A 26,345-nucleotide genomic window follows, 5' to 3' on the forward strand; every position below is an offset into this window, starting at 1 on the left:
TGTCCAGTATTTACAAACACTGCAGTGATAAGATTCTTGGAATTAGGAAGGGGAAAAGGAAAGATTGGATGTCGATGGAAACGTGGCAAATGGTGGAAGATCGTAAGATAATAAAAGAACTGCTGACATCAAGCGAGGAAGGAACTAAAGCCACCTTAAAAGGAAAACTACGCCTCAACAAATAAAAACATTAAGAAAAGTGTACGAGCAGATAAAAATCATTATTTTGAAAGAAAAGCAGAAGAAGCAGATTATGCGGCTAGACAAGGAGATCTTAAGACATTATATAAGATTACTAAGCAGCTTTCAGGCAACATACAAAACATGTCATCGTCAGTAAGAGATAGGAATGGAAAGCAGGTCAGTGGAGAGGAAGAACTGAGGAAAAGATGGAAAGAACATTTTGAAGAAGTTTTAAACAGAGGAACACCCGAAACACTACCAGATCTAAACCACATAGAAACAGACGAGATAGAACTAGACATTAATCTTGGTGAAATTACAAAACAGGAAATTTGTTTTGCAATCAGAAAACTTATATCAGGGAAGTCACCTGGAGTAGATGGAATCACAGTGGAAATGTTGAAAGTTGATGAAATTTTAAATGCACACATGATGATTGACTTACTTAACACTGTTTGGACAAGTAAAAAGGTACCATTTAATGGAAGAAAGGTGTCATCATACAGCTTCCAAAAAAGGGTGATTTAACATTATATGGAAATTGGAGAGGAATAACATTACTATCTGTTCCTGGTAAAATACTCTGTAAAACAAGAGATGTTTGTAAAACACATATGCCCCCCATGGTGCAAAAGTGAAAAGGGTTATACACACACCTCATTTAATTGTTAGTATTATCATCAATTCAAAATATTGAGCACACAATATCTTCCTATGTCAAGAGTGAATTGACCATGTGACCTAAAATTCAATAGGGGTCATCTACTCCTTATGCTGTACCAGTGTACCAAGTTTGGTACGTGTCAATCAAGCAAATAATTCTTAAAATATAGGAGACAATATATTACTATGTCCAGTTCAACTATTGACTTTTGACCTCAAAATCAATATGGGTCATCCTCTCCTGAAGATGTACCAGTGTACTAAGTTTGATGTCTGTCAAGTAAAAGGGTTATCAAGATATTGAGTGGACAGTATATTACTATGTCCAGTTTACCCTTGACCTTTGACCATGTGACCTCAAAATCATTAGGAGTCATCTTCTCCTGAATATACACCAGTGTACTATTTAAAGTTTGATGTCTGTCAAGCAAAGGGTTCTGGAGATATTGAACAGACAATATATTCCAATGTCCAGGTTGACCCTTGACCTTTAAACATGTGACCTCAAAATCAATAGGGATCATCTTCTCCTGAAGATGTACCAGTGTACCAAGTTTGATGTCTGTCAAGCAAAGGGTTTTCAAGATATTGAACGGACAGTACATTCCTATGCCCAGTTTGACCCTTGACCTTTGCTCATGTGACCTCAAAAACATTAGGAGTTATCTTCTCCTGAAGACGTACCAGTGTAACAAGTTTGATGTCTGTCAGGCAAAGGGTTCTCAAGATATTAAACGGACAGTATATTCCGATGTCCAGTTTGACCCTTGACCTTTGACCATGTGACCTCAAAATCAATAGGGGTCAACTTCTTCTGAAGACGTACCAGTGTAACAAGTTTGATGTCTGTCAAGCAAAGGGTTCTCAAGATATTGAACGGGCAGTATATTCCTATGTCCAGTTTGACCCTTGACCTTTGACCATGTGACCTCAAAATCAATAGGGGTAATCTTCTTCTGAAGATGTACTGGTGTACTAAATTTGATGTCTGTCAAGCAAAGGGTTCTCTAGACATTGAATGGTCAGTATATCCCTATGCCCAGTTTGACCCTTGACCTTTGACCATATGACCTCAAAATCAATAGAGGTCATTTACTCCTTAGGATGTACCAGTGTGCCAAGTTTGATGTCTTTCAAGCAAAAGGTTCTCGAGATATTGAGCGGACATTATATTCCTATGTCCAGAGTAGATTGACCCTTGACCTTGGGACCTGAAAAACAATAGGGGTCATTTTCCACGCATAACCAACCCACATATGAAATATCATTATCATGAAGTGAATGGTTCTTAAGATATTGAGCGGACATGTGATCTACAGACCTACCGACCGACCGACTGTTGCAAAACAACATGCCCCCTCTTTTTCAAGGGGGGGGGGGGGGGGGGCATAATAATACTCGAAAGACTAAGGGATGCCAGTAACCTGAAACTGAGAGAAGAACAAGCTGGATTTAGAAGTAGATCCTGTACAGATCATATTTTCACACTCTGTAACATCATTGAACAAGTTTTAGAATGGAGATCTACCATCTATTTAAACTTTGTCGACTTTGAAAAGGCGTTTGACAGTATCCATAGAGAGACATTATGGAAAATCTTGAAATCTTATGGAATTCCAACAAAAATTATTGATATCATCAAGGATATGTAAAATGGATATTGCTGCACAGTGAGACATGAAGGTAAACACTCAGAATGGTTCAACATCACATCTGGAATAAGACAAGGATGTATCCTTTCTCCCTTTCTGTTCCTGATTACTGTAGACTGGATAATGAGAAAAATTACTAGAGAAAAAAGAGGTCTGCAATGGACACTTACATCTAGCCTTGAAGATCTTGATTTTGCAGACGATATTTGCCTCTTATCACACACACAGCAGGATATGCAAAGTAAAACATCTGAATTACAATCTGAAGCATCAAAATTAGGACTGAAGATAAACTCTAAGAAAACAAAGACAATGACAGTTAATCCAAAGAACAGAAATACCATCAAGTTAAATGATACTGATTTAGAACAAGTTGAAAACTTCTGCTATCTTGGAAGCACGCTAGCGAATAATGGTGACATTGGAACAGAAGTTAAGATCAGGATAGGAAAGGCAGCGACAGCATTTAAAAGGCTAGATAACATCTGGAAAGCCAGAAGAATTGCAAAGGAAACCAAGATCAAACTATATCATAGTAATGTAAGAACTGTATTACTCTATGGAAGTGAAACATGGAAGACAAACAAATTAATAGAATCAAAATTAAGAGGATTTGAAGGAAGATGTCTCAGAAAAATTCTTAAAGTACAATGGCCACAAATAATTTCAAACAAAGAAGTAGAGGAAAGAACTGGAGTTGGAAACATCAATACAGAAATTAAACGGCGACGATGGAGGTGGACAGGGCATGTCCTGAAAATGGAAAACAACAGACATTCAAAAATAGGCTTTAGATGGACACCCAAGGGCAGAGAAAAAGGAGAAGACCTAAAGGAACTTGGAGAAGAACTGTAGAAGCAGAAATGAAAACAATTGGAATAACAATGGGAGGGGCGGAAAGAAAGGCACAAGACAGAGACAGATGGCGAGCAGATGTGGAAGCCTTATGCACTGACCAGTGTGAAGAGGACTAAGTAAGTAAGTAAAATCCTGGATGGAAATTACAAGTGAGGAGTTGTGAGAAACTGTTAGCTCGCTGATTCTAAGCAATGCAAATAATGCCAAATGAAAGGCCAAAGTTAATAATGTGGCCGCATAATATTTTTTGCAAACTGAAGGGAGTGCCAATGTAATAATATTTAGGAGCCCGTATGTCCTTTGAAGGATTTAAACGATACAGGCCTTCTAGCATTTTCTTAACTATGAATACGTTAGTTGTGTCTTGTTTTCCTTGGATTTGAATCTGATAACTGAGACCACTAATGTAACATTTTGCTGATGAATGTGATATGTTATTTGCAGATAAATAAGCTAAATAATAAACAACTATTGGGTATTGGTTTTTACAACAAAAAACCCCAGATGTCTCCCCTTCAAAGTTTGATTGTCTAATAACCGGGGCAACAATAATGAGTGCAAGCGTAAGAGGCAATAAGAACGGCTTGCATCAAAATCAATGAGTCAAGTTAAAAAAAATTTGGTACAGTACATCTTGTCTTAAATCTGCCTTCCATGTTGTAAGTTTGAAAACCTAATGTCAAAGGGTTCTCAGGTTATGGTCTTGACTATACTTTGATGTAAAAGTGACCTTGACAATGTACATGTAAGTAGGTCAAGGTCAAAAATATTGGTGATGTGCAACCCCTCCTCAATATTGCCTTTCCATATTACAAGTTTGCAGTTTTGATGTCAAACAAATCTTAGTTATGAAATCATCAAGTTTTTTAGCTCACCTGAGCCGAAGGCTCAAGTGAGCTTTTCTGATCACATTTTGTCCGGCGTCCGTCTGTCTGTAAACTTTTCACATTTTCATCTTCTCGTCAACCACTGGGCCAATTTCAACCAAACATGGCCAAAAGCATCCTTGGGTGAAGGGCTTTCAAGTTTGTTCAAATGAAGGGCCATGTCCCTTTCAAAGGGGGAGATAATCACAAAAATGCAAAAATAGGGTGGGTCATTTAAAATTCTTCTTCTCAAGAACCACTGGGTCAGAAGAGCTGAAATTTACCTGAAAGCTTCCTGACATATTGCAGATTCACGTTTGTTCAAATCATGGCCCCCGGTGGTAGGATGGGTCCATAATAGGGGATCAAAGTTTTACATACAAATATATAGGAAAAATCTTGAAAAATCTTCTTCTCAAGAACCACTGAGCCAGAAAAGCTGATTTTTACATGAAAACTTTCTGACATTGTGCAGATTCAAGTTTGTTCAAATCATGGCCCCCGGGGGGTAGGATGGGGCCACAAGTGGGGAGGGGGTCAAGTTTTACATACAAATATAGGAAAAAGCTTTAAAAATCTTCTTCTCAAGAACCATTGGGCCAAAGAAGTTGACATTTACATGAAAGCTTTCTGACATAGTGTAGATTCAAGTTTGCAAAGGGTAGTTTGGGCCATAATAGGGACTGTTAGGTTTTACATGCAAAGATATATGGAAAGTCTTCAGATATGGGCCAAGGTGACTCAGGTGAGCGATGTGGCCCATGGGCCTCTTGTTTTAAACATGACATTGAATGAAGAAATGGGTCAAGGTCAAAATTTTTGGTACAGTACATCTTGTCTTAATATCTGCTTTCCATGTTGTAAGTTTGAAATCCTAATGCCAAAGGGTTCTCAGGTTATAGTCTTGACTATACTTTGATGTAAAAGATTAACCTTGAATGAAGAAATTTGTCAAGGTCAAAGATTTTGGTACAGTACATCTTGTCTAAATATCTGATTTCTAAGTTGTAAGTTTGAAATCCTAATGTCAAATAGTTCTCATGTTATAGTCTCGATGTAAAAGAGTGACCTTGACACTGTAAGTGGATGAAGGTAAAAAATGTTTGTGGTGTGCACCCCTCTTCCATATAACCTCTCCATATTCCAAGTTTAAAGTTTTAATGTCAAACGGCTGTCAAGTCAGCTTTTGGCCTGGACTATATTTTGACATAAAAATTGACCTTGACTTTATAAATGGTTCAAGGTAAAAAAAAAAATTGGTGGAATTCCCCCTTTCCCCATTCCCCTTTCTCATATTCTAAGTTTGAAGTCTTGATGTCAAAGGGTTCTAAAGTTATGGTCTACTCATGTTTTTCTTAATTTGACCTTGAATGAAGAAAGGGGTCAAGGTCAAAAATGTTGGTGCACTCTTGCAGTTCATCTCTCCATATTCCAAGTTTGAAGTCTTAATGTCAAACGGTTGTCAAGTTAGCTTTTGGTCTGGTCTATATGTTGACCAAAAAAATTGACTTTGACTTTATAAATGGGTCAAGGTCAAACATTTTGGTGGAATTCCCCCTTTCCTCATTCCCCCTTCTCATATTCTAAGTTTGATGTCTTAATGTCAAAGGGTTCTAAAGTTATGGTCTATTCATGTTTTTCTTAATTTGACCTTGAATGAAGAAAGGGGTCAAGGTCAAAATTTTGGTGCAGTGAACCTTGTATCTATGTCCTCTTGCCACGTTCCAAGTTTGAAATCGTAATGTCAAAGGGTTCTCAGCTATTGGCCTGGACTATATGTTGACGTAAAAGATTTACCTTGACTTTATAAGTGGGTCAAAGTCAAAAGTTTTGGGAGCGGGCACCCCTCCTCCATACCATCTCCTTATGTTCCAAGTTTGAAGTCTTAAAGTCAAAGGGTTCTCTAGTTAGGGTCGCGACCTGACAAGAAAGAATCAAAAATGGATTTGGACAAACGAACATTCAAATGCCATGAAGACACTAAAGGATGTCATTACAGATAAAACTGTCATGTCGTACTTTGATCCGACGAAGAAAACTGAAGTAATTGTAGATGCAAGTCCCGTAGGACTCGGTGCAATCTTGTCACAATACGATGACAATAACAACAGGAAGATTATTGCGTATGCCAGCAAAATTCTATCACCAGTAAAGCAAAGATATTCACAAACGGAAAGAGAAGCTTTAGCTATCGTCTGGAGCTGTGAGCATTTCAATCTCTACTTGTTTGGTCAAGAATTCAGGTTAGTCACCGATCACAAGCCACTTGGGCTAATATTTGGAAACCCGAATTCCAAACCTCCAGCGAGAATTGAAAGATGGGCTTTACGTTTACAGCCATATAATTTCAAAGTAGTATACAAACCAGGAAAATCTAATCCGAGTGATTACATGTCACGTCATCCGATTCATCAAACAGAAATAAGAAGTTCAAGAGCATCAAAGGTTGCAGAGGAATATATCAACTTCACAATAAGTAGCGACATACCAAAGTCAATGAAATTGATGAGTTTAAGACTCACACCGACAAAGATCCGATGCTACGAGAACTACGATCATCGCTGGAATCTGGAGATTGGACAAAATTTGCAAAAAGTAAGAATTCCGATTGGAAATCTTTTTATAAACTTAGAGATGAATTTACACTCGCCGATACAGGTATCATCTTGAGGAATACACGAATTCTTACACCAAAGTCGTTCATAAAACAAGTAGTTGAACTAGCTCATGAGGGTCACCAAGGGGTGGTGAAAACAAAATCATTGTTGGGTGAAAAGGTCTGGTTTCCAGGAATTGATAAAATCGTAGAATCCACAATCAAATCTTGCATCCCGTGTCAAGCAACGGTAGAGACAAAACGCATAGAACCATTACAGATGTCACCGCCACCAAGTGGACCGTGGACTGAAGTTTCGATGGACTTCTGTGGACCATTTTCATCAGGAGACTATTTGATGGTAGTCAGTGATGAATATTCGAGATATCCAGTCGTGGAAATCTTGAAATCAATTTCAGCAAAGTCCGTGATGACAAGGCTTGACAAAATATTTGCTGAATTTGGAATTCCGTGTACTTTGAAATCAGATAACGGACCGCCGTTTAATGGATCAGAATTTAAACAAATTGCTGAATATCTGGGTTTCAAACACAGAAAAATCACACCGCTATGGCCTAAGGCAAATGCAGAGTCTGAAAGATTCAGGATTATCTCCCTCATGCATAGCTCTTTTCCTTAGACGAATTTGACTGCACTTTTTTTTAGCACGCTGTTTTTGGCTATAATAGCTCTAAAACTTCATTGTTATTTCGGATTTCAAACATTTCGGTTGAGCATCACTGAAGAGACATTATTTGTCGAAATGCGTATCTGGTGCATCAAAATTGGTACCGTATAATTTTTACATTAAGACCCCTGGGTCGAGGCCTCTGTTGGTGGACTGTTAGTCCCCGAGGGTCTCTACAGTCCAGTAGCTAAGTACTTTGTTACTAGCTTGAAAATACGGATGTATATTTAATTGCTGTTATAAAATTTAGAAATTCATTTCAAAATTAAGGATTATCTCCCTCATGCATAGCTCTTTTCCTTAGACGAATTTGACTGCACCTTTTTTTTTTTTGGGCACGCTGTTTTTGGCTATAATAGCTCTAAAACTTCATTGTTATTTCGGATTTCAAACATTTCGGTTGAGCATCACTGAAGAGACATTATTTGTCGAAATGCGCATCTGGTGCATCAAAATTGGTACCGTATAATTTTTACATGAGAACCATAGAGAAAACCATTAGAGCTTCAAACGTGGAAAGTCAAAATTGGAAACAAGAAATATACACGTTTTTAAGGAATTATCGAGCTACACCACACTGTATGAAACTGTCACCATTCGAGATTCTATTTGGACGCACATTGAAATCGAAGTTAGATGTTGAAATCCTTACCGAAAGAAAAGGAGAAGAAATTGAAACGAAAACTGACATTCGTAAAAATTATGAAAAAGCTAAGATGCAAATGAAGCAGTATGCTGACAGCAAATCCGGAGCCAAAGAAAACAATCTCGAAATAGGAGATTATGTACTCGTAAAACAAAATAAAACGAACAAAATGTCAACACCCTACAATCCAAATCCAATGGAAATCATAAACAAAAAAGGGACATTGATTACAGCACGAAATGAAGACCGTGAAATTACAAGAAATGTAAGTCACTTCAAGGAAGTAAATACTGAAGCAATAAACGATCGTGAAATTGAAAATGCAGAAGATAAGAGCGATGATATTCAAACCAAACTCGATCCGAAACCGCCATATGAGTTACGAAGGTCAAGAAAAGCGCCGAAACATCTGAAAGATTATGTATGTGATTAGTGAAAATATCCAAGCTGTGCTTTGAGGCATAATAATCCTCTAGCTTGTAATTTAGTTGTAAATAGATATTGTCTATTTGTTTATTATACACTTTCAATAACAAGACAGTTACTTTTTGGCCGGGTTGCACGAAGTGCAAATCCGGTCTATAGTATGGTGAAGTGCGGGCTGGCGCGCGGACGGGCGGGCGGTTGGGGAAATTTTGTGAAATCAACTCCTCCTACAGTTTTTTATGTACAACCTTGAAACTTTGCAGAAAGTAAGTATATATATTGAAGTTATGCACTAGGTTTTTTGAAGTCTGACCTTTGTCGAATATGGGTGCTACAGCAAAAAGTTGTTACTAAAAATAGAGTTCAACTTGAAAAAGGTAAATGAGATTATCTTTTGTGGTTAAATTTAGTTGCACTACCTCTGAGGAAAAATTCAATTATATATGAATGTCAAATTTTCTGGGCATGAGTTGTAAATTTGCAATATAAATAGAGAAATTCTGTTTCTTTATCATATAATCATATACAATTCAAGCACCTGAAGTTATTGTTCATTTTAGTTATTATTACTTAATATTATATATATCAGCAGTGCTCCAAGTTGCGAGTAAAACGGTCGCATTTGCGACCAGAAAATCAATTTTGCAACTAGAGATTATAATTAAGTCGCATTTTCGCGAGTGAAGAAAATTTGGGCAACCAATAAAATTTTAGAATCGGGATCGGAAGTCTGAATAAATATTTTTAGTCTCGGTCAAAACAATCAAGATGGCGGGAAAACGAGGTTTAGAGCACTTTGGATTTATCAATAGTAAAAAACAGAAGCCTCAGCCTTGTACATGTAACAAAGAAATTCAAGAATCACACGGGGAAAGTTCTGCATCAAAAGATGGCGTAGCAATGTCTAAAGAGAAATGCAAAAGTAAAGGAAGAACCCCAGTCCTGAAATGGCGGAGGAAGTTTTCGTGATGGCAAAATGTTTTGCAGAATTTGTGAGGCCAATAAACCAACAACGTCCACAATTTCTAGATATCCATTGTCCTATTTCGCCACGACCGAGTGTACATCTTTCAAACGTGGAAATGTGACTATTCACGGTAACAGTAAGAGACATGTCGTTGTCCGTGACTGCATTATTAGCAGTAAGTCGAGCGGGGCAACAGATAACTACCACCAAATAAATCCCTACCCAAATTATTTACTTTATATATTGCAACCCGGCCAATTGAGTCTTTGACCCATTTTTAAAAATGATTTCAGTTTTTATTTTGCTAAATTCATAAAGAAAAGGAGGGATGTAGTGTTTTAACTTTTAAGTGTATTTCAATTCATCAGTCTGGATAATTGACTCTGACAAGAGAAACATTAACTCCGCACAGACTCCGATTAAATGGACATTGTTTATAATAGTTAAGGTCATGTATGCCAATTATTCTCCAGAGCCTGGGTGGCATACTATAAAACCTGGCCTGGCCTGTCCTCAAAATTGGCCTGGCCCCAGTATTGGCCTCTAATTATGTTCCATCCCAATTTTTGGCCTGGCCTCAAAAGTTGACCTAGCCTCAAATTTGGCCTCTAAAATGTTTTTGGCCTCAACCAAAAAAAATTTTTAATTCAAAATTTTTATTGAATTCATTGATTGGTTTTAGTTTTTCAAAGTCATAGCAGATAAATGTTGTTTTGTAAATGTGCACTTTAAAATTATCATGAACTACCACCAATCTGATTTGTAATGTTCTTGTATTTATTTACATTTTTATGCTAAGTTTTCCCTAGAGTTATTTTCCTTTACATCTACAAGAGTTATTTTCCCTGATAATGTGAATTAGTTATCTTTCCTTTTTAAAAGAGTTAATGTTCCTTACTTCCTGTTTACTTGTTTTGGGTGTGACCCACACCACTCACCGTTCACTCTGAGCTCCTCAGATTTTCATCCGTATGCAGGCACACAGTGTAAGTACATTGTGATATTTGTGCATATTTATTGTTGTATATATCATTACAATGTTTATTATTTGCTATAATTAGGAATTTAGACTGTATCAGTAATTCTCTCATTCACTCTTAAAAGTATGGAAAACCATTATTGTCATAAACTTTATATGTATAAAAGTACGGTTCTAACAATTTTCTATGGAAAGCCATTTGTGTTATAAATACATAGTTTGGACTTATATTGTTACTTTTGATAGTCCTTCAGCCTTTATTATTATAATTACCAATTTGTCATATGTTTCATTGTATTCAATAGCTATTATTTATGTTCTGTGAATCAATTAGTAATTAGAACATGTTTCTTTGTTTCAGTCTTTTACCACACACACACTCACACGCATACATGTACATGGTTTAGGACTAGTACCACTTAGAAAGGAATAAAGTCTACAGAATTCCACCAAGATCTTTGTGAAGTTTTATACATGTACAGTATCATGGTTATACTATCTGCGAACGAATGGGCAGAATACTGATTGATTTTATTGAATATCTATTGACCAGTTTATTGAATCATTTCTTTCCCTTCATATCTGGTTTTAGTTTTTCAAAGTTGTAGAAATAAAATAATATATGTACATTAGAATAAAATCAGTAAAATCAATCAGATTGGTAGTAATTCATGTTTATTCTAATGTACATATATTATTTTATGGCTCAAGGTAAAAAAAAATCAATGATTAGTTTATTGACAAGATTATTTGCTTTTCCCTTCCCAACTTATGTACTAGACACCAAAAAGTATACGGATGAAATGATTGATTTATTGATATTTTAATAGAATTCAATTTGATATCAATTTACATATTATAAAAGTGTTGTCATTATAATGAATTTGATTTTAAAAGCAGCGCACATTCAGAACTGAGCATGTGGTCTTTATTCTGTCTGTTGTTTGCTAATTTCCATGTCAAGAATATTATTGTTTTACATTTACGTCAATTAGACTTGAATTGAATATGAATGTTTATACGTACGACTTATCTTGGTATGTTTGTGTCGCCATACTGTCAGGCAAAAGTTCTCGGAAACTAATCCGGTCTGAACGTTTGTAATCCACGGTGTAAGTAGTTATGATCATTTTACACTTGATTATTCTATTAATTACATTGTCAATTACCTGTATCTATACTGTCAGCTATGCTCATGAATGCAATTGTGCATAATCTGAGTTTATATTTTGCCATGTGCTTAAAGTATGGTGCGCTGTTCATGTCATCTTCTGTAGCCGATGATTATTAACTGTAATTGTCTTGATATATGAATTTAGTGAATTGAATTGGTAATTCATGTTCATGAGCCATTTGATTAGTGATGTGGAGATGGGATTTGTTGTATGTCAAGTATTGTATTACACGGATTCAGGTTTGAGAAATTTTTGTATGGAAAGCAGTATTTGTCAAAAACTTAATTTGTTTTTGTTTTTTATTCATTGTAGCTTTTTACCACATTTACGCTGACAAACTGTGTATGACTCCACACAACGGTGAACGAGCACCACGTGTAATTGTGTGCACATGTCACATTGGTGGTTAACTGTCTGTTAAAATAAACTTTCAAACGCTGATCTGAGAGTCCTTATTGAGGCAGAATAGTCTTAATGTTTTCACTGTGCAGATAGCACGCATTTAGTGTTACTTGTTTAATTTCCAAAGCATGATAAATGACATTTTTAAAAAAATCAAAATAAACTCAGTGAAATGTTTGCTAGCATAATGATAATAGCCAATAAACTAAGGATTTTAGATTTGTATTTTAGTGTTCATTTATCTATACTTTACGTAGAATGAACAATGTACATGTAGATTAAAACGGATATGATGTATTATAAATATTTCTTTCTTGATTTCATGATTAAGTTTCAATACTCATTGCAAAAGTGACAAGCTCCCATGCTATGAATACCTGCCCTGTCAGGATAAAGGGAATATATATCACAATATTAAAGGATAGTGATGAAAACAGGTTTTATAGTATTGTTTAAGTTTGTAGTGCAAGCAATCACACGTGTTGTTTTTCCTTGTGTGAAACAAGAAACATTATAGGGCTGACGGGTTTGTTATTAACCTCCAGCCACCATCTTTTTTAGGCAATACCCCAAATGGGTTACACCTTAAATTTGACAAGGGGCGATGTAGGAACGGACCTGCCATGCGGCCTTATTGAATTTCTTTATGAATAATTTGAAGCAATTCAGTTTGATGTTGAGTAGCAGATTTCATTTTTGGGGGATGAAATTGGGAGCCTTAAACAAGTATAATTCAATTTAAAACCATGAGTGAAACCAGAAACGACATACTGCACTAAATGGGTATCTGAGTATTTGACAAGATATTGTCGCAAAATTGATGGGTTAATGGGTGTTGAACCGAGGGCCCATGTTTCTTGGGTGTTGATAGGAATTGGGTTGTGCTCGGGGGTTGAAGGGACGAAAATTGGGCTGACTTAACCCTTTAACGCCCAGTGACGCCTTTTGTCGCCTTTTATGTGCCGACGGGATTAAATTGGGGGCGTTTTGTTAATAATTGGAATATAATGAAACAAATCATATTTTCTAAAAGTAGAGTAAAAACTAAACAATTTTTCTGCTCAAAGTTTTTCTGTGCGATGTTGGGAACTAGTCGAACACATGCATTCAAAATCGCACATCGTTACCGGAAAGTAGGAAAATTAAGCCGAAATGACAAAAATTGTGTTATATTCTGTTAGTAAAATCTTTTCTAAAAAACACAATATTTAAAAACGTATATGATATTCGGAAAGGATGAAACATTTGCTTCATTTTTTCTTACGGTCATATTTAGGTACGGGCAAGTGTCATAGACCTATTTCTTCATGAAAGTAATGCATTTTACAAGTTAAACGCGATAAAAATGCACTTTGACGTCATTTGACATTAGCATGTGTGTGTATTGCGCAAATAGATTATATAACGATACATAACTATATTTACGTGGAAAAAGTAAATAAATTTATAACGGTAAATCTGTGATTGGGTTTTTGTTTTATGAATTTGAACTACTGTTTTACAACCTAAATACAATGTACATTTATTTCCCTATGTAAGCGTGTCCGCCTTCAGCCTAGGTATACGTGTGTGAACAATGGCTAATGGTACCTTAGCATTCACGGATTTTTCTTACGGATCCTTACATATTCCACAAATCCATAAAAGTGCACGGAATGTTACGATTTAGACATGGATACCGACGAGTGATTTACGAATGCTTGTGATTGACTACGAGTCGGAGATCGGTAAGGACTCGTAAGAAAAATCCGTGAGTGTGAAGGTGGTATAATGCGCACGGGATTTGTGGGTTTTTTCTCTCTCTCTCTTTTTCACATACATGTCCGCATTCAGCCTAAGTATATATGTGTGAAAAATGGCTAAAGCGTACGGAACTTGTGTTTTTTCTCTCTCTATCTTTTTCACGTACATGTATTATATAATCTAGAAGAATAAAGTTTTGTTTACATTTGAGTGTCTCGCATGCATGAATTAAAAAAGGTATATATGTATATTTCCATTAGATGAATAGGCAATAAATATGATGTAGGCTATGGAAAGGACTAAAATGTACAGTTTTATAAGTTAATCATTACGAGTGAGTTGTCAGTGTGTGTTAGATGTAAGTATGTATACTCATTTAAAAGTGTTAGCGTTTAGATTATGATTTTTCCGTTTATTTGCAATAATAATCTGTTAGAATTTAAAGAAAAATAACTTCAGTACAAGTAAGTCAAATGAGTTGTTTTGACTAAATATTTCCATTTCTTGTTACGTTGTCATGACTGTAACATAAACAGCGCATAATTTAATCATGGAGTATAGCGCTGAAAGCGATACAGGCTCAGTTTAGTTGTCCGTTGGGTCACCGTCAGACATTGGTGTAGATGACTACAGTTATGAAGAAGTTTCTATAATAAGGACAATGAATCAGAATATATAGAAACACGGTCACCAGTGTACACTGGACAGTCATTTGAATGACATTACGGACGAGGATTTCTACTTCTAGTCGCATCAACTCCATAGCGTAAATATTGTAAAGTTCCATGAAGATGTTGGTCCTTCTCATGAACTTGACTCCTTACATGAGGGGGTGGACAGGGGGTGGCCCTCTCCCCCTCTCTTCCCCTGAATAGTGATGAATTGCATATTTCATTTGGGTACTAAAGCGTATTGCATGCCAGTTTACTACCCATATGCACGGCAACGATTATGATACATATAGATATAACAGGCTTACGCGATATTGCAAATGTATTCTTTATATTCTGTATTTGTTAATTGTTTCTTTTATCTGTTAAAACACAATGGGTACGGCATCGAATACGTATAACCGTTGATGCAGATTAGATGTGAAAAAGGAAAACCGAAGGAGTTATAAGAAAAGAAGTATAAGAACCTCCCCACTAAACCTCTTTCTCCTCTTCCATGCACCTCCTTCCTCTCATCCTGTCCGCCCCCTCTTATATCATGTATACTGTTACTTTCTGCTGATATTACCTCTTGTCAGTTTTGGGAAAATAGTAAAAGTTATAGATATGTAAGGAACAGAAAGCAGATCGAGTACAGGACAGCCTGACCCCAACTGGACCCCGACAAACGAAATGCGTATCTTTGATGGGAATTAACCAATTACCCGATATCAAAATATACAGAGACATATAATCATTTCTATGATATGTACTGGTCAGATGACAATGCATCGGTAATTTTTTTTAAATATTTGATGACAATGGCAACAATTTTGATAAAATTTCCGTTATTTGAAAAAACACCATAAAACACACATACACGTGATTCTACAGCATAAAATATTCATATATGTAAATATAAAAAATATTGCAAACATTTTGAATTATGTCAGAGAAAAAGTACGATTGTGTACGGTGCCGACGAAGACTCTCTGATCTACATATAGTACTAAATAGGATGCTTTTAAAAGTACGCTTAAAATATTAGTAATCAATTATCACTACATGTAAAATCATGCAAGGAAATGTACTCTATTGATTGAATATTGTTTAATGTCCCTCTCGAGAATTTTTCACTCATATGGAAACTACTTTGTAAAAAGGGATTCTATTATGTACGGTACATACTCAGTACACAAAGACCTGCAGGATAACCACATTACGACATGCAGGTATTTTATATAGGACAGGCACGTACATGTATGTAGCATAATTTTTCAACAGGGGGAGGGGAAGCCGGAAAAAATCCCTACACCATTGTCTAAATTTCTTGACGAGCAAATAAAAATAAATAAATGGATAAATGAATAGATAAACCAAAAACATAAAAAAGTTCTTCTTTAGGACAATCAGCACTTAAATTCTCCAAACTCGGGGTGGGGATGCGGGAGTAACGTGCAACCTTTAAAAAATTCCGAAAATAAATTTTAAATTCAGGGGTGTGACATGTATTAGCGCCGACTCATAAATAATCCCAAACTTCGACTTCTTAAAAAGGGGGAGGGGGTTGCGCACCTTTCAATACATGTACACAAGTTCAATTCATAACTTCGACTTTACATTTTTATATTTCAATACTATTATAAAATATGGGAGGGGTCACCAAATATATCTTTTAACATTAAAAGGTGTTGAGAAAAGTTGGGGGATGGCAACACCCCCTCCCCCTATTATACGTGCCTGCAGGGAACACGTTTTATATTCTATGGTTAAACACCCCAGGTACCGTGAAACCTCACAGGCATTACTCTCTAATTGATTTCTCACTAGACGTTGCCCAGTGTCTGATCGGAAACTTCCCCAGTCCGATGAGAAAACGGCTTGCATGTGAGACACATAGCGAAAAAAGCGTCGGTGCCGATGGTGTAGTTTTCTATGCGTGATCGAGGCGAGACAGTGTACGCATTATTTTTATAATATAAATAGGAAAAATTCAGTAACAATTAATTTAGATCATATAACGCTGTAAATATATGGTACACTGTTTTATCAATATATTCACCGTCGCAAACCACGCCTAATGTACATACGTACGGTACTCCCGGACTTAGTAAGCGTGACTAGTGTGGATGCAATGTACATGTATTTGGCTTATTGTATTATAAACGAACTAAGCTATTGACGTATTTATGATCTACAGAACAATATATTAGAATTTGGAGAGTAAAGGTATTTAATTTCTATAGGCATATGGTTGTATGTATTGTAGGTTTATAAACCTTACATGTATATTTGAACTTGTACTGCTAGTTTTCATGATATCATTACGTACATGACGTAAATATTGTGATAGTTTATTGAACAATTTTTCTATTTCAAGGGAAGAAAAGGATGAAAAACTCATTTTAGCGATTTATGGGTTATTGTGTTGCCATGGCAACCATAACATCAGATCATACTACATAATTCAAAACTTAGTGTAGCAGTTTACTGGTCAATTTGTATTTTCATGTGAAGGAATGAATGAAAAATCAACAAAAAAAATGTACCGAAAAAAAACACCAACAACATATTTTTGTGATTCATGGACTCATTTAGTTGCCATGGTAACTGTAAAAATTCGTTACACTGCATAATTAGGAACTTATTTTTTTTCATTTTGAAATTTTTATGAGTTATATTCTAAAAATATGCGTAGGGAAAGTTTTAATTTTCATTTTGAAATTTTCTTCAAGTTTTAAGGAACATTTTACAATAATTACAGGTAGTCTACTGTAACTTATGCGCATCTTGTACTTCAATGTTAATGTACATGTATAATTATATTTACAATAAATGACACTCAATTTCATGAATGCATGTAATACATGTATATGAATACAACTATTCCTAAAATTTATTTAAATGATGGCTGATAAACATTCAATTTGTGTGTTTTAGGTGACGAAAATGGTGAAAAAATACATTTTTAGGGATTTGTGGGGTATTTTTGTTGTCATAGCAACCGTTACACCACATTTTAGTGCATAATTAAAATCTTCAAGATTTTTCCTTTCAGAATATATATAAGTTATATTACAAAAATGTGACTAGAAAGTGCTTTAATTTCAATTTGAAATATTTGTATCAGCTTTGAAGGAAAGCTCGAAAATTTCTGGTAGTTAAAGGGTTAATGATTAACGAGGTTGAGTGTTTGAGTGAGTGTTTTAATTCGAGGCTTGCGGGGATGAATTACTAGAGTTGGTCCAACAATGAATTCTTGGGTGGGGTTTATTACAGTACATACATGAGTGGTGGTAGTTGCAAGTCTTTTTAGAACAGGAGCCCTTGAAATTAAAGGCATAGGGTCTATCTGTTATCTCAAAAAATGACATCACAATATTTTGCAAGAACTAAAAAAAAAACCAAAAAGCCATCAAATTTGTAGTATTAATTATGAGTTATCTATAGCTGCAGCGCTTTGAAATTGAAGTCATTTTAATGTTTTAGCCCTTTATAAAATGTTTGTCTGGAGGACAATATATCAAACTGGTACCCGCTGATTGGTGGCTACACACAAACATAAGAGATGCAAAGTCAACAGGGTACCAGTTTAGGCAAATGAGAACAGGGAATTATTTTGTAATTACTATCATATCCAATGTGTTTGTAAACATTCTGAAGAACGTTTTGTGATTTTCGAGTTATGATGTTTAATTTCGCCATCTTTTTGGAACAAGCAAATTTTTACCAATATCTTAGACACTATGCCTTTAAAGTCCTAGCATTTGCGGATGGATTGGGCTGGGAGAGGCTGGCTTGGGTTAGAAATAAACAGTAACCACAGCTCAGCATCCACTGAACTCCAAGAAAGGTAAGGATTCTTGGACATTCGTAACCTAAATTGCCTATCGTACTCCACCCATCCACTAATTGATGTTTGCTGTCAGTCTAACAGTGTGGATGTCCTGGATATCAACAGGGTGCCTTGTTAAGTAGATGCTGGCAAAAATAAGAAAAGCATCAGTCCATACATGAATGATGTATTTTTTAAAGTGGGTTTTTGGGTTGGATAGTAAGCAGGCCACCCACGATCAATAGTTTTTGTTCATTTGTATGTTCGAAGTCAGACTGGAGCAATTTTGATAAGTCTATATATTATTGGCCCAGAATTTTTCTTTTGTTGATTGATCAACATGTATGGTCAGCTTATCACCCACACTAACTAAAGGTGATATGGTGGGTTGTCTAATATCGATAATCGGTGTGAATGAGTTAATGTTTTCACCTGAAGTGGATGCTCCCCCTTATTGTTCAGGTTGATGCAATTGAGCGGTATCCATTGGAGGGGTAGTAGGAGGTGCCATGGTAACATTGGTGGCCGCTGTCAGGTTACTTTGAAGATTGGAATGGTCTGTGGGTAGTGTGGAGGTGGCCGCTGGAAGGTTACTTTGAAGATTGGAATGGTCTGTGGGTAGTGTGGAGGTGGCCGCTGGAAGGTTACTTTGAGGATTGGAATGGTCTGTGGGTAGTGTGGAGGTGGCCGCTGGCAGGTTACTTTGAGGATTGGAATGGTCTGTGGGTAGTGTGGAGGTGGCCGCTGGCAGGTTACTTTGAGGATTGGAATGGTCTGTGGGTAGTGTGGAGGTGGCCGCTGGCAGGTTACTTTGAAGATTGGAATGGTCTGTGGGTAGTGTGGAGGTGGCCGCTGGCAGGTTACTTTGAAGATTGGAATGGTCTTTGGGTAGTGTAGAGGTGGCCGCTGGCAGGTTACTTTGAGAATACACCTATCAACACTTCGCCACGAGTTACGTCCCTTTGCGGGGTCAGCCAAAGGTCAATCGGTGAAAAACCAAGTTTTCATTCTTTACCTTACCAAATGTAAGATGTTATTACTTTGAATTTTAGCCAATTACCAAGTTTTCATACAAGTTAATGGGTTGCCCCAATCTGGGGCATATTGTAGTTGACTGCAATTGATGGAAAAATAACAGATGTCAAAGCTACAGATAGGAAAATTACAAAGGCCAACGTAGGGAAATACGATTTTTATCCGGGAGATGGCGGACAAGGGACGTAACTTTCGCGAAGTGTTGATACGTGTATTGGAATGGTCTATGGATAATGTGGAGGTGGCCCTACGCCTACGTGTTACCGCTGCTGCCCCGCGGTAGGGGGTTTTCCTACTCCTCTGCGATGCCCTGAGCATGATGTATCTTGCCGCTGTATACTGATAACTATGATAATGGATTGTTTTCGTTGTCGTCTGCAACAGCTACAGATTCCAAAAGAAAGCACCCGTAGTGCGCATGCTCTGGTGATGGGGTAAAACTAGGTACCGAATATCGCGTATCCCGCGCGAGTTATCGTTCGTTGTACATTTGCAAGTAACAGTGAATTGCTGGTCTTCATAACGGAAGTTAACTCGTAAGGCGTTAACTCTAATTATGTATTGATACATGTAATATATCAGATTAGATTTTACAAGATAAATTTGATGCAAAGCATCAAATCGGTCGCTAAAATTTCAAATATTCTAAACTCTAAGTTTTAAAGAAAGACACGGAAATTGTCATTTGAAATATTTTATCTATGAAAATTTGGAAACAATTCATGAAACAATTTAATTTGAATACTGACTCGCTTAAAAAAAATGACGTGTAGCATCAGTTGTGTGTGGGCACTTTGTTTTCACAAAATATAAAATATATGAAATCTTCATATCTGAGGTTTCAATATTGGATATTTCCGGTCAAAATTGCATCAGGAACTTAGAATAAATCTCATTTTAAAATTAGCAGGTGTGCCTCGAAGAGATCTTAAACTTACGAGTGCTACAATAACATGTATATCGAGGAAGTTCAGAGATACGGACGTCACCCAAACTGATGCTAGACACATAGAGCCAACAGCGTTGTCAAACATGACAGGATGTTTATTCCAATTAGATTGCAGCAGGTGTACTTGGAAATTCTATTAGTTTTACACCAGATTTCATTATCAAAATACAGTCAAACACTGGACGCCCCGGGCCTTGCCCCCATCAGGGCAAACTGGGGACCTGAAACGATCAACAGACCTCTTGTCGCTGTTTTTCCCACGCCCTAAAAATCCGCCCATACTTATAAGGCAATTTGCATTGAAGAATCTAAATTGATTTATGAAATGTTGAAGTACCATCATGATGGTAAGCAAATGAAGCAAACATGAATATAATTTTGATTTTGAGTTTCAATAGATTGCAGAAACTAAGCATGCATCAGAAATGTGCTTAATAATGCGTCTCATAGGCTACAAATAGAATGTCATAGCAAGAACATATCTATGTCACGTGATGATGACGTAATTATTTGCTGGACTGGCTATACTGTGTAAGTCTGAAACTTTGATTTTAAAATTTTAAACAAAGCAATAGCCAAAATATTCATATAGATGAATATTTTGCAGTTCTAGCTAATTCAAAACAGAATAACTTGTTTTTATCAATTCATTGATTTAATTAATATCTGGAAACTCATAATGATATTTTATACACTGCCATTCCGGGGAGTAGTACTGGCCTACTTGTTGTAAAAACTTCGAATAAAATCATAAATTTATAACATATATTTAATGGTGAATAAAAATGAATTGATTACAGTAATCAAGACTAGCATCAATATATTTTCAAAAAAGCTTTAATTCAGAACTTTTATGCATGTTATCGATGAGGAATTATTCTAAATAAACAATAAAAAAAAAAAATTCTTACTTCTCCATGCGCACTTTCTAACACAACCACAAATATAACAAATAAAACAGATCACCAACACATCATGAGAGTGCAGTGTGAATTTTGTTTGGTTGACCGGTTTAAACTTTAGGGAGGTTGTCATCAGAACAAGTTTACATGACGTAAAAACAATGCGGCTGACGTTTGCTATAAACAATAAAAAGTGCGGAGTTGTGTACATTATGCGGAGTTGCTTAACAAACAATATTATTAGCTCGTTTACACTGTTTCTCAAGTTTTTATATAAAAGATATAGTGCGTTTACAAACAAGAAATTCATATTATATAAGGCAAATAATAGAATAGTCCGTGAAATGATACAGTTCTGCGTTAATTGTTGTTTGAAGCAGATTGTGAAAGTTTTTAAAATGTGACGTGTTAGTGTTGTAGTGGCGGATTTAAGGCCGGCATCCCCCCTTAAATTTTCAAATTTAAGGTAAATCGCGAGATCTTGTTTAGAAAAACGTACTAAACAATAAAAGAAGCAATAATTTCTTCCACTCCCGGAGAAATAAATGACAAAATCTTTTGATTTCTTGAATTACTATATTAAGAGAACTTTAATTTTTCTTCTTCCGAAAAACCCTCAACATTTTATTAATTTCACCTTATAAAATATGATAGAAAATACTTACAAATGACTACGAGAACAGTCGTTTGTTCTTCGGATATTCCAGGCGGATCTTCTGAGATTCTAAAAATATCCGAAGAAAATGTAGCCATACATAAATAACTGCGTAGCTGCAATTCCTACCTCAATACACAAAAAGCGAACAACCCGAATTTTGTATGTAAATTCTACCCCTGAAGAAAGAGTACGGAAAACTTCTTAAACTTCACTACAATGAAATATTAAGATACGCAATATCACCACTCGCCATGCGTATCTTTGTACTGGTAAGTTAGTTAAATAAATAATATAAACACAGTTCCTGAAGATATTCACACTGATCTTGAAATTTCATTGTACCGCTAATCAAAATGTATAAGTAGCTGATTTTCTTAATGTATAGTCGTAAATTCATCAGATATCTAGGCTAACACAAACACCTGTAAACTATTTCGTTATGGTATTCACACAGATGTTGAAATTTCAGAATTTCAGAGTAACTCAAATCAAATTGTAAAAGTAGCTGTTATCTCAAAATGGATGGTATATCAAATGAATGAAGGTCTGATTTCAATCCTTATCCATCTTCACAAGTACAGGGTTATTGATTCGTTACCTCGCGTTAGTGTGAGGTAACGAATCAATAACCCTTGACTTGTGAAGATGATCCTTATCATTTTCAAACTAAACACATAGCTGGAACAAAAAAAAAAAAAAAAAAAAAAAAATAAAAATAAAAAAATGGCCAGAACGAAACATACACAATCACTTCTTTTGAAGATAATCTATCTCTAGTTTACTGCTTTTTGTGGAAGGTAGAAAAGTGAAGATAATCGTCCATTTTCCGGATAGGTTTGAATAGTATTCAACATTACAAAAGACCTAGATCCGCCGATATGTTTGTATATATAAATACTAGGGATCATCAACTTCATATACAGTATATCAATGATTTGTATTGATAATTCTTCTTCATTTTTGAAGTATTTTACAGGGCCTAGTTATGATAATAATCATGTGACCAACCCGTATTTATATCCCGATAAATATTTTAAAATGATACCTTATTTCTTAATTACATAGCTAGTCTATAGTATATGTATACATCTTGTACCCACCCAAGCGTTCAACAGAACACTGAACAGAAGAGCTGATATCTCGGAAGTTGTGTATTATGCATGATTACTGGAAATTACCGTTAGAATCAAGAGTTATAAATCTACTTCAAATATTATAAATATATACTTGATGAGTACATAGATCTATATACAGGCACGTAACATCGTATTTTTTCAAACAATTATGAAATTCTAAAAAAAAAAAAAAGATTAAAAAGGGGGGGGGGGTAAAAATATATTATTTTAAATTCATTGATCATATTCCCAATATGGTTGGTAAAATGTGCTAATATTATAAATAAGCGGTGAGCTCAGAATCAATAATCCAAGCAAGCATTTTATTTTCAAAATATGAAATATGACAGAGAGATTTTCAAGTATCCATCTAGCTGCAGAACTGTAGCTCTCTGAAAAAATATTTTGACATAACAGAGAGCTAAAGAGCCACCCCTTATAAAAACCTTCGATTTACGGCACACAAAAAGCTGCGCACGGTTGAGACCATATATCGTTGTATTCTTGAGTTACTGTCTCATAAATTTAATATCAAATTTTTTTAAACATATTTTCCTACTATACTTGTGTCTAAACATACCTTCAAATATTCATTAAAGCCCCACACGAACTGAAAACTCCCAACTTCAAATGATTTCGTTTGTTGACGTAGCCATGTTAGGTAGCCGGGTCAGTTCGTACCCTGTTGTTGTTAGTATATATTAATAAAATTCGTTATATGTTATGTATTCGCTCTTCATTTATTATCAATACGAATAATTTATAGAAATTAAAAAAATAAAGTTTTTCTAAAGGTAAAATAAGCTCTTGATTCATGAAAATGTTACTACAGTCCTTAACACTCGTGTGGCAGGGATGGAGACCGGACCAGACTAATGAAAGCCGCATTGCCGTGAGTTTAGCTATTTGAATAATTATTATTTAAAGGCACTGGGATGATATATTATTTAAAATATTTAGCTAAAATATTTGTGGGGATATTAGTTCACATCTAGACGTTACTGTGCAAGTACGGAAATTAACCAGGATTCGAATTGACCGGCTACCTAACATGGCTACTTCAACAAACGAAATCATTTGAAGCTGGGAGTTTTCAGGTCGTGTGGGGCTTTAATGAATATTTGAAGGTATGTTTAGACACAAGTATAGTAGGAAAATATGTTAAGAATTTTTTGATATTAAATCTATGAGACAGTAACTCAAGAATACAACGATATAAGGCCTCAACCGTGCACAGCTTTTTGTGCGCCGTAAATCGAAGGTTTTTATAAGGGATGGCTCTGTAGCTCTCTGTTATGTCAAAATATTTTTTCAGAGAGCTACAGTTCTGCAGCTAGTATCCATCATGAGGATGGGAAAGAAAGACAGATTCAGAGACACATAAACAAAAAGAAACTTTATCGAAATCGAAAGTGATAATTTCATTTCAGGATGCCAGGTTTTGGTCTTAGATATTTGGGACAAGACCAAAAAAGCTCAATGTCTGATACAAATCTTAATTGAAATATTTTGGTGGAAGGGGGGGGGGGGTAAAAAAAAAAACTCCCGCAAGTTTCAGTCATCGAAAATCAATTTTATTATAATGCACGAATAATACTGCAGCACGGCGAACAAGACTGAAGTGACCCATATGATTAGAAATAACATTTATTACATTTTAATGAACATTTAAAGTGACATTTAAAAACTATATTTGTTAATAAACATTATACAATTATTGCTGTTTTTGAGGTCAATACGATGATTTAGACACCTGAGGAGTACAGTATTCACCGAGCCCGAAGGGCGAGGTGAATATTGTACTTCGAAGGTGTCTAAATCATCGTATTGACCTCAAAAACAGCAATGATTGTTTTATCATATGATTAAAAATCCCTTCAAGATTGTTCTTTGCTTTAATTGTAAGTTTCAACGACCTATTTTTGGTCCTATGTGGAAAAAATAATTCCTTATGTTCACCTGGAAGGTCTATTTTTGGTCCTATGTGGAAAAAATAATTCCTTATGTTCACCTGGAAGGTCTATTTTTGGTCCTATGTGGAAAAAATAATTCCTTATGTTCACCTGGAAGGTCTATTTTTGGTCCTATGTGGAAAAAATAATTCCTTATGTTCACCTGAAAGGTCACGTGCAGGTAAACATAACGTAGGATGATTTCTACATTGTTGGATCTCAGCCAATTAGAGAGCTAGGAATTATTCAATCATATAATAATAGAAAATGTATATATTGTTATTCAGCTCTATATTGTTTTATTGCATGATAATCGATTTGGGTGAACATTCATCATATCAAGTTTTAAGGGGGAGGGGGTCTTGATGAAAACTATGTGAATTAAATGGGTGTTTTTTTTTTATCAAACATTAAACGTTTGATCTTGCCCTTAATGTTTTCCCCCCTAATTGTTGATGTGCCGGTATCCATTATTGTTGAGTACCCAAATTACCATCTTCACAAGTCAAGGGTTATTGATTCGTTACTTCGCACTAGTGCGAGGTAACGAATCAATAACCCTTGACTTGTGGAGATGCCAAATTACCGATATTTATAAAACGTCCAACATTTCATAAATAGTGTGTGATTTTTTTCCAAATCAAAATTATTGTCGTAATGCTAGTGAAGTAATTATCCATGATATTTACTAAATATACATCTTATAATTACACTGTTTATCATTTCATATTTTAAAAATTGAACCCTAATGTTGATTAAAAATTTACCCGTTGTTGGTAAATAAAAAAAAAAAAACAAGAAAAATTACTGTATATAATTCGGCCTCCTATATAGGAAAAATAATCATCAAAAATCAGTTTGCTAAATTGATGCCAAATACGGCAGTCAGAAATGTTCTATGCTACCTGTCCCAACACCCTGCACAGAATTTTTTTTCTTCTTCTATCCGCAAACGTAACCAAATCCGCGTGTTTTTCACATGTGTGTAAACAGCCTGAGTGCACTACAAGAAGTAGCATCAGTTACCAACATCAAATAGCTCCTTAGTAAACTACAATTATCCAGAATTTCCTAATCAGGATGCCAAAATTGAGAGAAAAGAATAAAAGGAAATCAATCTGATTAAAATTAGATCTTCCATCCACTCCCCGGTTTTCGATACGTCGCGTCCATCGAAAACTGGGGAGCGGATGGAAGATCTAATTCTAAATAGATTGAAAAGCAAATGAGAAAATCGCACATGTAAGAAAAATTCTTTTAAATATGTGAAACCTAAATACACTAAGTTCATCTTAATTTTGTTTGAACAATTACATGTACCATTGCGATTCCTTAATATCCGCGGTATGACAAAGGGGAATTGCACATTCTTTCAATATTCTATTAAAAGAATTCAACTTGTTAA

The 26,345-nt window shown here is 35.6% G+C and overlaps 3 protein-coding genes and 1 long non-coding RNA gene across 4 annotated transcripts in view; 2 read left to right on the top strand and 2 right to left on the bottom strand.

The window, feature by feature from the left end:
* The window catches only part of LOC130055042 (craniofacial development protein 2-like), an 878-nt gene extending 693 nt beyond the window's left edge, over positions 1-185 (top strand). Inside the window, exon 2 of the mRNA XM_056166211.1 lies at positions 1-185. This exon is cut by the window's left edge and continues 99 nt beyond it. Coding sequence (XP_056022186.1) covers positions 1-185 — 185 coding nt within the window.
* Positions 1-6,156, bottom strand: part of LOC125650527 (uncharacterized) — a 19,607-nt gene extending 13,451 nt beyond the window's left edge. The window contains exon 1 of the mRNA XM_056139228.1: positions 6,020-6,156. The gene's annotated coding sequence lies outside the window, so the exon portion shown is untranslated. The remainder of the gene's footprint in view (positions 1-6,019) is intronic.
* A 5,306-nt stretch (positions 6,157-11,462) lies between these two features.
* On the top strand, positions 11,463-12,405 carry LOC125652672 (uncharacterized). The gene is made up of 2 exons (XR_007361651.2): positions 11,463-11,636; positions 12,012-12,405. It is a non-coding gene; the product is annotated as an uncharacterized LOC125652672 (long non-coding RNA).
* A 6,455-nt stretch (positions 12,406-18,860) lies between these two features.
* LOC130055043 (uncharacterized) lies at positions 18,861-20,593 on the bottom strand. The gene is made up of 2 exons (XM_056166212.1): positions 20,483-20,593; positions 18,861-19,235 (listed from the first exon to the last, which is right to left on the bottom strand). The coding sequence occupies exons 1-2, from the start codon at positions 20,591-20,593 to the stop codon at positions 18,861-18,863; spliced, it is 486 nt and encodes a 161-aa protein (XP_056022187.1).
* Between the last annotated feature and the right edge of the window lie 5,752 nt (positions 20,594-26,345).

The sequence above is a fragment of the Ostrea edulis genome, chromosome 5, assembly GCF_947568905.1.
Source record: "Ostrea edulis chromosome 5, xbOstEdul1.1, whole genome shotgun sequence".
Lineage (NCBI taxonomy): Eukaryota > Metazoa > Mollusca > Bivalvia > Ostreida > Ostreidae > Ostrea > Ostrea edulis.